The sequence below is a fragment of the Panthera pardus genome, unplaced genomic scaffold, assembly GCF_024362965.1.
Source record: "Panthera pardus isolate Hobbes unplaced genomic scaffold, ASM2436296v1 HiC_scaffold_2, whole genome shotgun sequence".
NCBI lineage: Eukaryota > Metazoa > Chordata > Mammalia > Carnivora > Felidae > Panthera > Panthera pardus.
Genome location: NW_026526765.1, coordinates 25,184,143 through 25,196,374, shown reverse-complemented (window position 1 = coordinate 25,196,374; position 12,232 = coordinate 25,184,143). Strand labels below are relative to the sequence as shown.

At 37.6% G+C, this 12,232-nt stretch overlaps 1 protein-coding gene across 7 annotated transcripts in view; it reads left to right on the top strand.

Moving 5' to 3' along the window:
• DROSHA (drosha ribonuclease III) overlaps window positions 1-12,232 on the top strand; it is a 124,452-nt gene that overhangs the window by 34,247 nt on the left and 77,973 nt on the right. For all 7 annotated transcript variants that reach the window (XM_019450726.2, XM_019450727.2, XM_019450725.2 and 4 more), the window contains 3 exons: window positions 5,438-5,509; window positions 7,070-7,151; window positions 8,309-8,383. In XM_019450726.2, coding sequence (XP_019306271.1) covers window positions 5,438-5,509; window positions 7,070-7,151; window positions 8,309-8,383 — 229 coding nt within the window. The remainder of the gene's footprint in view (window positions 1-5,437; window positions 5,510-7,069; window positions 7,152-8,308; window positions 8,384-12,232) is intronic.

Here is a 12,232-nt window from a genome sequence, read left to right as displayed (position 1 = left end):
TTCAAGCTCCAGGCTCTCAGCTGTCAGTACAGAGCCTGACAGTACGAGCCCATGGGGCTTGAACTCCCGAGCTATGAGATCATGACCGGAGCTGAAGTCGGACACTCAGCCGGCTGAGTCACCCAGGTGCCCCAAATCAGATTGTTTTTTTAATGGAATTTTTCTTCACCATATATTTTATCCTAGAGAATTTTCTTTAGAAGATAGTTACATTCTAAATATAAAAATAAAATCATTTGATAATATATATAACATCTACCTTCAGTGTGGACCATAATATAAAATGAATGTAATGTTGGACCATTCTTTTTCTGAGATATAATTGACATATACCATTATATTAATTCCAGGTGCATAGTGTAATGATTCAACATCTGTACATATTGTGAGATGATCACCACAGGAAGTTTAGTAACATCCATCACAACACAGTTACAAAATTTTACATTGAACCATTCTTTAATAGTCTTTATGAAAAGCCACTAAAAGGATTTTGAATTTTGATGGGTTCTTTACTTTTTTTTTTTTTTTAATGTCTCAGGCACTCCAACCTTTTGTTACACCAAACCTCATAGTCTCAGAGTAGGAAAGGCCATTGGAAGTCCTATAGCCCAGCTCCCCCAAAATAATACATTTCTTTTTTCCCCTCAGTGGGCTTGTAAATATAAATATTTTAGTTACTATGAAAATATTTAAAGTTATCTATCTTATCTCTTATTTCCTTAGAAGTAGTATAGATCTTGGGATCCCTGGGTGGCTCAGTCAGCTAAACATCCGACTCTTTATTTTGGCTCGGGTCATGATCCCAGGGTCATGGGGAACAAGCCCCGTGTCGGGCTCCGCACTGAACATGGAGCCTGCTTAAGATTATTTCTCTCCGGGGTGCCTGGGTGGCTCATTCAGTTAAGCATCTGACTCTTGATTTCAGCTCAAGTCATGACCTCATGGTTTTGTGAGTTTGAGCCCGGCATAGGGCTCTGCACTGACCACTCGGAGCCTGCTTGGGATTCTCCCCCTTGTTTGCTCTCTCTCTCTGTCTCTCTTGAAATAAATAAACTTAAAAAAACAAGTAATGTCATCTTAACTTTCAGGCTCACCTTAATCAAAGGAGGAAAGCATTGTGGCTCCAGAGAAACCAGGGGTTTAAACATTAGTGAATTCCACTTACTAGCTGTATGGTTTGACATTTCAATCTTTATAATCCTTGATTTTCTTATCTGTAAGATAGAAGTATTAGTTGTAGCAATCTTACCAGCTTCTGGGAAAAATAAATGAGAGGACACATGAAAAGTGTTTGTCATGGTTTTTGGCACATAATACATGTTGGCATTTCTTATTTCGGGTAGTATGTCAGACCTTGGTTTGTGTCTTTCTTCTAATTCTTTTTTTTTTTTTTTTTTTTTAAGCCAGTTCTTAATATTTATGTGACCTTGGATGAGTGATTCTTTGCACTTTTTAAAAAGCCTGTCAGCACAGGGTTTGGCACTGAGAGGCTGCTAATGCTTCATTAATTGCAGTTGTTACTGTTGTTATGCAATAAAAGATAGGTCTGAAAAAATTCCTGGCTTCAGCATATATTTTATATAAATACTCAAGTTCTCCAAATTTGAGAACTTAACTCTGTAACGAGAAGATAAGCCTCATCATTTATGTTAGAGATGTTGATAAAATAAATCGAGTTTTAAGCTGAATGTTGTACAGTTCATAGGGATTAGATCCATCAAAGGCCTCTTGAATTTGAAATAGCCTCCCAGAAAAAGAATTATTAAATCGCTTTACTGATCTGATTCATTTTCTTGCTAGAGAGAACATATCAGCAAGAAGGGCATGCAAATGATGGTAACATTAGAATCTCAGCAAATCTAGTTCTGACAAGTTTTCTTAAGATCTTCTTGAATTGAAGTGGATTGAAAGCCTTGTTGGCTAAGTATAGAGCATTTGGGAGAATTTTATCCTTTTATGTAGTACATTTTCTATTACTTGCAATACCTGATATTATTAAAGATTTTGACAACATAACTAAAGTTATAAAGATATATGTATTAGATACATCATGTCCTGTCCTCAAAAACACAAGAAAACCCCTGCTTTTAGTTGGCTTTCCATTTCTAGTAGTCTTACTGCCCTGGATTTAGCTGTCCAGCACCTGGAAGTAGTAGAGTTAGAATGTAGACATTTAGGGAGTGTTTTCTGTTTCTTTTTGGTAGTATGAAGTAAGAGTTGGTGTCAGTCAGTATTCAAACATGTTTTAAGAAATGGTAGGCATTTATATTATTTGATTGGCCATTGGCTTTGAAATAAATTGAGCTTGCCATATGTAGAAAAATGACAAATTCTCTGAGTCTTAGAGAGAGATGAAGGTTTGAGTAGAAAAGGAGACTTTGCCTTTCCAGAGTTGTATATCTCACAAGAACTCTAGTGGTGTGGGTGAGAGCCCAAAAGAAAATAAAGTATAGGGACACCTGGGTGGCTCAGTTGATTAAGTGTTGTTTGACTTTTGATTTCGGCTCAGGTCATGATCTCCTGGTTCATGAGATTGAGTCCTGTGTCTGGCTCTGCTTTGAGCATGGAGCCTGTTTGGGATTCTCTCTCTCTGCTGCCACCAACCCCCCCCCCCCCCACCTCCCCTGCCCTTTTCCCCAGCTCACACATTTGCTCTCACTCTCTCTCTCTCTGTCTCTCTCTCTTTCGAAAAAAAAAAAAAAAAAAAGAAATGAAAGAAAGAAAATAAAGTGTGTAGAAGAGAAGAGCTCAAAGAAGGAATCCCAGGAAGTGATTTTAGTTGAAATGATATGGGAAAGGACCAGTGGAGTTGCTTTTGCGCATGGTAGGAAGAATCAAGTTGACACTTTTGCTCTTTCTCTGACTGCCTCTTGGGCTATTCCCAAGGGCTCTGGTCCTTTTCTCTTCTGGATGCTCTCTCCTGAGTAATGTAGTCTCGCCCACGGTTTTTCCTCCCATGCATCTTCTGATCAAATTGATACTTTTGGCTTTGACGTGTGCTCCACACTCACATTTCAGATTGCCTTTTGGACATATCCACCTTGATATCCCCTCAAGTGCCTCACCTTCAACCTATGCAAAACTGAACTTGTCCTCTTCCTCACATACTGAATTTGAGGTATTCAGAGGACACCCTAAGAATTTCTTTGTATTAATGCCATTGTGATTTATCTGTTCATTAGGCCAGAAATCTAGAGATTATTCTCTCTTTCCTTTTTCACTTCCACATCAGAACAGTCATTGTATATTTCACTAACATCTCCCTTGTTTAAAATTTGCTCTTTTATTTCCAGTCTTCTCTTCATTTGGCTCCTGGACTGTTTTTTTCATCAGACTCCAGTCTGGGCTTCCAGTGTCTGGCTTTGCTCTACTATAAACCATTGCCACACTGTTTACATAGCAGCCCATCCAAAATGTAAACTCTCTCACTTAAAGTACTTGGGTAACCTCTCGTTGCCATAAGGATAAGCCTTGAATCGGTAACATGGTTTATACAGTCTGTAGCACACAGTTTATACTTTTCCTGTCTAGAATCTCCTTGCTTCTCTCTCTCCATGTATTTCACGCCTGAACTGCTTAAAGACTTAGTCTTCCCCAGCTCCCTTTTCTCTTTCTTGCTAAAAACTAAACACCTGTTCTTTCCCAACTTAATTTTTCTGGATGACCTAGAAAATTTCTCCCCGTCTTTGCAGACTCAACTCAGATGTTACCTCCTCTTTGGTTCTTTTGTACTTTATACTTTTTTGTTTGCTTATTTGTTTTCAGGTGCACTTACACGTTACATTGTATACATTCTATTTGTACTTGTTTACATGCTTGTTTGCCTCTTTAGATTCTTGCCTTTTAAAAAAGGCTGTGGCTTATTTTAGAGTAACTCCGAACCTAGCATAGTTGTTAGCAAAGAATAGATATTTAAAAATATGAATAGGGGCACCTGGGTGGCTCATTTGGTTAAGCGTCTGACTTCGCTCCAGTCATGATCTCACAGTTCGTAAGTTTGAGCCCCGCATTGAGCTCTGTGTTGACAGCTCAGAGCCTGGAGCCTGTTTCCGATCTGTGTCTCCCTATTTCTTCTGCCCTTCTCCAACTCGCACTCGCGTTTCTCTCTCTCTCTCTCTCTCTCTCTCTCTCTCTCTCTCTCAAAAATAAATAAATATTTAAAAAATATGAGTAATACACACATTTGTAACTCAAATATTTTTATATGCTATAGGAATAAAGAGCTTAAAAATAATAGTGGCCTTAGTATAAGTTGGATTTCTTATTAGAGTTAACTATAAATTTCACTCAAATTAGCCACTATCCTTAAAAAAAAATGAAAAAGCACCAAAGAACTAAACTTCTTTTCTGAGAAACACATTTCCAGCAGATGGCATTATAAGACTATTTTTGTTTTTCTTATCATTCTTTTTGGTGGTAGAATTAAAGTTTGTTTCTGGTTGCTATGGTTTCTAAAAAGATTGCATCTATATAAAATCATCTGTGGACAGATTGAATGGCCAGAAAAGCCTACTTAACACATCTCTAGGCTTCTGAGTCTATTATTTTCCTCAGCTAGTCAGCTAACACACTACAGTGACCTCACACTTTCCCTCTCATTCCTTCCTTCCTTGAAAAATATGCTTATGGAAAACCTATTATATGTAGGCCCTTGGCTAGTGTCTGATGACCAAACAAAATAGATGTGGTTTTATTTCACCTGAGCCTTCCTTCATTTTCACACAGACCCTGAGTATTAGAACACCTAATGAAAGGTGTATTCTCTGGTGCCTTAGAGCTGTGGTCTAGAGCAAAATTTTCTTATTTACCAGCTCCCATTTGCCTTAGACAAGGTAGCTGATGACCCTGCCTTAGTTTCCTCCACTGTACAGTGGGGATAATAGCTGTGCCTATCATATAGGTGTATGTGAAGTAGTACAACAGTGCCTGGCTCAATAACTGTTAGCTATTATTATTTTTATTACTGTGTATGCTTTTGCTCCAGAGCCACATGGGCAAAGTGAGTTATGTGCACTTTGGTGACAGGAATCTATAACCAGTGGGTTGTCATCTAGCTGTCCCTGATGTACCTGAAGAGCTAAAGCTTCTGAAGGATTTTAAAAACCTGAGTAAAAGAAATATTTAGTTGTGGTTTTATTAATACTTTAGAGGCAATATATTTGGTTTAAATGGGTTCTTATCATATTTATGCTGCTGCTAATATAACATGATAGTTAATTAAGCACCAACATTCTGCAGGCTTCCTATAGAGGCCAGGCTATCTGGGTTCTTGCCATTAAAATCCAGCAGTTGTGGTCAAAGCTCTGTGTATGGTACTGTTAGCAGCTTAGGTTAAGGTGAAACTTTCTCATTTGGTTCATGGCCTTCTGGGTCAGATAGCAAGTGCATGTGTACTGTGAAGGAAGAACTGAACCTATCATTTTTCTTATTGCAGATTCCACTGTGTAAAGTAATTAGATTCAACATAGACTACACAATTCATTTCATTGAGGAGATGATGCCTGAGGTAAGAGAAAAGGTTATTTAATAGCTTCATATAGTTTGCTCTTTTGTTTATTTCACACTTATTTGTTTAAAGCATTGAACTTGGTCAGCTCTGGCTATTTGCCATAGGAATGCCCTTAAAGTGTGGTGTTCACTGTTGAAAGGGCAGTGAGATGTAGCTCTAGGAGCAAGGTTAAAATTTGGGTCCTTTTTCAACTTCTACTGACCTATTTTGGAACTTCTTTCTCCTCATGTTGCATTTACTGATGGTAACTTTACATCTGTTTCCAGTTTGTTTTGGAAAAGGGGACAGATTTTGGTTATTGGTCGTTATCGGAGAGGAAATTAGAACAGTGAAACTGAATCTGATAGCTGTTGGAATAATCTTATTCATTATCTCCAGTGACAAGATCAGTGCTTGATTCATTTTTCTTCCCATATATTTACATATTTTTCCTAATTGTTTTTCATTGCGGATGCTCAGCAGCTGATTTATCTAAATATATGCAAGAGGTTTAAAATTCCAAAGCAAGATTAATGCGAATCTCAGAATGATTCATTGCCTGATCTTGAATTTAGTGGTGTCAACAAATCACACTAAGAAATAGCAACTAGACAGCAAACAAGCTTGTGCACTTAACATTTGTTGAGTCGGGGTCGATTTCCTGAGCCCCCAGCTCTTCTTGCGAACCTTGTTTAACAGTGCGGCTTTGTCACGGGCAGTGGAGCACTGAGGGGGATTGACGAGCACGACACACATGCTTAGCTTGTACCTGCTTCATTCTGAGCGAGTCCTGGGAATTCTACCTGTCTTTCAAAAAAAGTAAAGAGAAGGGGCCACCCCTTCATTCTCCAGCTTAAAAGGGCGTTTTTGCTTCCTTTTGATTTTTAAGGTCATAAGCCTTCATTTGCTGTTGTAAAGGTTGATGACTTCTGGCGTGATCTCACACAGGGTGATTTGTGAACCCTGAGCAAGACAAGTGGGAAGAATTAGGAGACAAGTCTCACTTGTAAATATATCGTCTGTTAAGCTTGTTGATGGGAGAAATTTTGGTACTAGGTTTTGTAGTTTTTCTTAGCCCTTTATTTGCCTTCATTAAGAATTTGAACTTTTTTGGGCACAAAAGACCTCTTTTTATGGTAACTCTGTAATAGTGATTCTGGGTGTTTGAAGGGTAAGGGTGAGCAGGGGTAGGGTTGGGGGACAAACCTATTAGAGCCTGTCAGTATGTGTGTGTGTGTAGTTTGAATTAACAAAAAGTCCCTAGGAGATTCTAATTCTGAGATTTATAAGTGGATTAGGAAAATACAAGGTTTTAATTTTTAAATTTCACATCATTTTATTTGTATGTTTGGAAGGGCTGAGTTCATATTTTTGTAGGAATTCTAATGGCATTATTGCCTACTTTATATAGCCAGCCAATTAGCTCTTGTAGGACAGTGGCCATATTTTTTAGGAAATTACATGATTTTAGTATAGTTTTAATACACATTTTTTAAGACATTTGACTGGGACAAGTTGAATCTTTCGTTGATATATATTTGCTGTAGTATAGTAATTTGATTTTGGTTTATTTTTCAGAATTTTTGTGTGAAAGGACTTGAGCTCTTTTCGTTATTCCTGTTCAGAGATATTTTGGAATTGTATGACTGGAATCTTAAAGGTAAATAATAGGATATAAAGAAAAGTATAGTGCTTATAAAAGAATATTGTAATATGTGTAAAAACTTATGAAAGTGGGGAAACAGTTGAAATTTCCCTTATTTTTGAAATACCCAGGGAAAAGTATATTATTCATAAGAACAGTTGTTATCATTTGATGTGAATAAGTTCTTATTTTAATACAGTTTGACAATGTTCATTAGCTAAAATTACCATTATCCATTATCTGATGATACCTCAGAAGATGATACCAGTTACTATGAGTAACTACCTTGATTTATGTACACTAGGGAAAATCTCATTAGTTAATATTTTAAATTTATTGACCTTTACTGTAATAAACTTCTTCTAAGCTGACAGTTTACTAAAACAGAATTTTGGTTAGCCTTCAAAACACACACATACACTTTGAGCTGTATCAGTTTAAAATTAGTTCTTTTTAAATTTTTTTTTTTTTTAACATTTATTTTTGGGAGACAGAGTGTGAATGGGGGAGGGACAAAGAGAGGGGGAAACACAGAATCTGAAGCAGGCTCCAGGCTCTGAGCTGTCAGCACAGAGTTGGACGTGGGGCTCGAACTCATGAACTGTGAGCTCATGATTGCTTAACTGACTGAGCCACCCAGGCACCCCCAAAATTTAGTTCTTAGATAATTGTTCATTCCTTTGGAAGTATCTGTATTCCATCAGTCATTGACTTACCTAATTTTAAAACAGTGTATTGATGGATGGCTTTTCAAACCAAGTTTTTAATGGCATTTCTCTCTTTACCCCCCCAGTTGTATTGATTAAAGTAGAACAGAATTAAAATACAAGCATATTATATCATGCAGTAGTTCAGTTATAACAAGTCTTTATATTTTTGGATTTCTAAAAATAGCTTTCCTGTACATGTCATATACTAGGTATATCCTTGGGGCCTTTATTCTCCTCTGACTTTGGGGACTCCCCTAACTGCAGTCTTCATTGGGTGTTTGTGGCAGTTACCACATGATTGATTGAGCCGTTGGGGAGAAGAAGGGATCGTGTTTTTTATGTCCCTACTTCTCTGGTGGTGTTTTGTTGTGGTTGTCATAAATCTTAGGAATTAAGTCGCAGCATTTGTTTTCTAAGGCTGTTTTATTTATTTTTTCTTTCCTTTTCACTTGTTTGCTTTAGGCCCTTTGTTTGAAGACAGTCCTCCCTGCTGCCCAAGATTTCATTTCATGCCACGGTTTGTGAGGTTTCTTCCAGGTAAATCTTTTGGCTTGTCAGTGACCCAGTGTGATAGTGCATCTGAAAATAAGCCTGCCGTTCTCCTTTCAATCTTTATGGACAACTTCCCATCTCAGATACTGTTAATTATCTACTTCTTAGGTCAGGAATGAAATGTAAAATTACACATTCTGATTTGTACCCCTGTATAATATATGATAACCCCAAATTAGATGAGCAGTGGACAAGCGATTTATAAATTTTGAAGATCTAGATAAAATATCAAGCAAGTATTAAAATTAATATGGGAAAACTATGACTCTAAAAAATGCATATAGTTAGTTGGAAAACAATTGGTATAAAATTTTATATGCACTATGATTATAACTAAGGCAAAAATTACTGCAATAATAGGTATATTAATATACTGTATTATAGGTGGTTTTTTTCCTATTTTTTTTGACACATGCTTTTATGCATTTTATAGTGAAAAAAGAAGTTATTTTCTCACTAAGTAAGTGTATTACTTTTTAATTTTCATTTATTTATTTTTTTTATTTTAGACAAAATACGAGTGGGGAGAGGGGCAGAGGAGGGGTGGCAGGGTGGGGGAGAGAATCCCAGGCAGGCTCCATGCCCAGTGTGGAGCCTGATGTGGGGCTTGATCCCAAGATCCAGGGATCATGACCTGAGCCAAAATCAAGAGTCAGACGCTCAACCAACAGAGCCACCCAGGAGACCCTTTAATTTTTTTAAAGCAGTATTTTAACTTTTACATTTTTTTTTTCAAGAGTCCAGCTATGCGATATGGTATTCTATTTAGCATTTTTAAAAATGGCAAGGTTTTCAATGAAATCTTTGGATGCGTTTTTGTTTGCAAAATCTTTACCTAAATGAATTCATCCCTAGAATCTCCTTGTGGCGTCACACTTTCTGGTGACATCTTTCTATTCCTCCAGCCTCTTATGCCCTAGTCTGTTTGCTTCTACCTGAATCTGTCTTCCCTTTTCTCCCTGTGTGGAGCCACCTTTCTTTGCCTTCTCTCTTCAGTCTTGTGCTCTGATGTCTATCTCTCAGCTCTACTGACCTCAGCCCCTTGTGCTAGCCACCAACCTCCATTGAAATATCAGTTTGGCCATTTGCCTTTTCTTGTTCTGTATATGGGCCACTAAGTGATACTGGAGAAAAACAATTAGCTGCTGCAATAGATCTGTGGTCTACAGTTTCATCTGGGGAGCTTTTCAGAGTGTAAACTTTCTGCCCACATCTGCATATCAGCAATTTCAGGAGGTCAGCCCTGTGTTCATGCTCTCCTTCTCATGCCTCTTGTCCTCCTGGGTGCTGGAGACCTTGCCTCCCCATGCCTCAGAACCCTCGTATGAGCCTGTCAGACCTTGGTCCATTCACAGCCTGGCTTTGCGTGGGCGCCCTACCCCCTCTAACTCTGTCCCCACCCCCTTGCAGCTGCTGATGCCAAAGCTATCCTCCCAAAAACCACATCAGTTTCAGTCTCTTCCCTGATGTGGTACCTGGGCTCTTGACCCTCTCTTCTGTGTGCTGAGCTCTTTTCGCTTTCCTCCTAGCTCTCTGATTTGTCTTTTATGGCTTTTGTTTCTTGTCTACTCATTCTAGTTTAGATTTTCCTCAAGATTTTGTCCTTGATACCCTTCCCTTAGTTGAGACACTCAGTCACAATGGCTTATTTTTATTTTAGAGTAGCGTTACTTATATTTTTGGTATTATTGTTAATGCTTATTTTATTGGAAAGTTTCATTTGGAAAATGCATTCAAAAGCTTTTCTCCTTTGTACAGCTGGTTTTATTTTATTGAGAAGTCCTTTTTTCTTTTCATGTGAATGTATCTCTGATTTTATAATGGAACTTTAGCAACGAACTTATTAGAAAATGGTGTTAGAGTGAGCTTGTTGAAAGCCTTTCCTTTCTCTATCTGTCTGCCTCTAGGCACTTTATAACCAAACAAATTCTAAGAGAAAGTGGACAGTTTTAAAATCATCTTAAAGAAAAATCTTATGTCAGATATTTACTTTGTGGGATTTGAACTCTTACAAAATGTTTCCTATAACTATGTAGGGATAACATTTAGTTTGTCATAAAGAAAAAGGTCTATTGATTTATTTTTAAGCAGGATTTACTTTTCCTTGGACTTCCTTTTGGAAATATATATATTAAAAAGCCCTGAAAGATACAGAAAAATATTTAACATATAAAATGCATTTTGGTATTGGGTGGCAAATTATGATTGATTTGTTTTCCACAATACGATTTCATTAAAATCTTTTAGAAAATGGTGAATAAAAAACATTTTAATATATATTTTTATTGTTGTTTGTGCAGAGGCTGTTTCTACATAGTTGTCATCATACTAATGTATGATTTGCATCCTAGTTTTTACTAATTCATTGAGTAGATGGATACTTTTAAAGAATGTGGTATATAGTACCAAATTTCTTCTCTAAAGAATAGCATCAGTTTATGCTGCCATGAAAAATGCATTATTAGTCATCTTCACATTTTGGACCCTCCCTCCTTTTTTCTTCACTTCTTCCTTCCTTCCTTCCTGTAACTTCATGGGGCTAAGGAGTAAGCAGTGTCTGTCTTGTATCAGTGCTAACATACTACTTGGCACATAGCAGGGACTCAATAAATATTTGTTTACTGACTTTAATTGATCACAGTAGTGCCTTAGTTAATTATTCCTGTATTTTGTTACTAATAAGAGTGAATGTACTTTCAAATGTTCTCTGGTATTGTCTCTCATTTTTAAAAATAAAATTTTTAATGTTTATTTTTGAGAGAGAGAGTGACAGAGTGTGAGCAGGGGAGGAGCAGAGGCGGGGGGGGGGGGGGGGGAGGAGGGGGACACAGAATCTGAAGCAGGCTCCAGGCTTACAGGGCTCAAACCTATAAACTGTGAGATCATGACCTGAGCCAAAGTCGGATGCTTAACTGACTGAGCCACCCAAGTGCCCCTTGTATTGTCTCTCATTTTTATTTATTTTTTTTATTTTATTTATTTATTTTTTTTTAATTTTTTTTTCAACGTTTTTTATTTATTTTTGGGACAGAGAGAGACAGAGCATGAACGGGGGAGGGGCAGAGAGAGAGGGAGACACAGAATCGGAAACAGGCTCCAGGCTCCGAGCCATCAGCCCAGAGCCTGACGCGGGGCTCGAACTCACAGACCGCGAGATCGTGACCTGGCTGAAGTCGGACGCTTAACCGACTGCGCCACCCAGGCGTCCCTGTCTCTCATTTTTAAAAAGTAAACCGTTGAAGTATAACACAAACACTGAAAAATGCCCATATCATAAATATAAGACTTCAGTGAATTTGCACAGTGAATATGACTGTGTACTCAGCACCCAGATCAAGATTATCAGCATCCAAGATCCCCTTTGCAGTCACCTCCCTGCTCCTCAAGGGTAGCCTCTGTTCTGACTTAAAATCACCATGTTAGCTTTGCTTGTTTTTTAATGATAAAAGCTATAATTGTGTGTTCCTTTTTATTTTTGTCTTATTTTGCATTGAGTTTTTGAGACACCTGTTATACTTAACTGTAGTTGGTTCATTCTCATTACTGCATAGTATTATATGGTATGACTAAGATATATTCAACCTATCTGTGATTGATGGGCACTTGGGTTTTGTCAGTTTTTGGCTCTTTCAGATACCATACATATGTTCATCGTTATACTTGTACACGCCTTTTGGTGAGTGTGTATTTGTGCTTTCTCATTGTGGATATATACCTAAGAGTGGAATAGAAGTTTTGGTTGTGTTTATATTAAGCTTTGTAGATAATTTCTAACAGTTTCCCAAAATGGTTGTTTCATTTTCCATCCCCACCAGTAGTATTATATGACCTTTC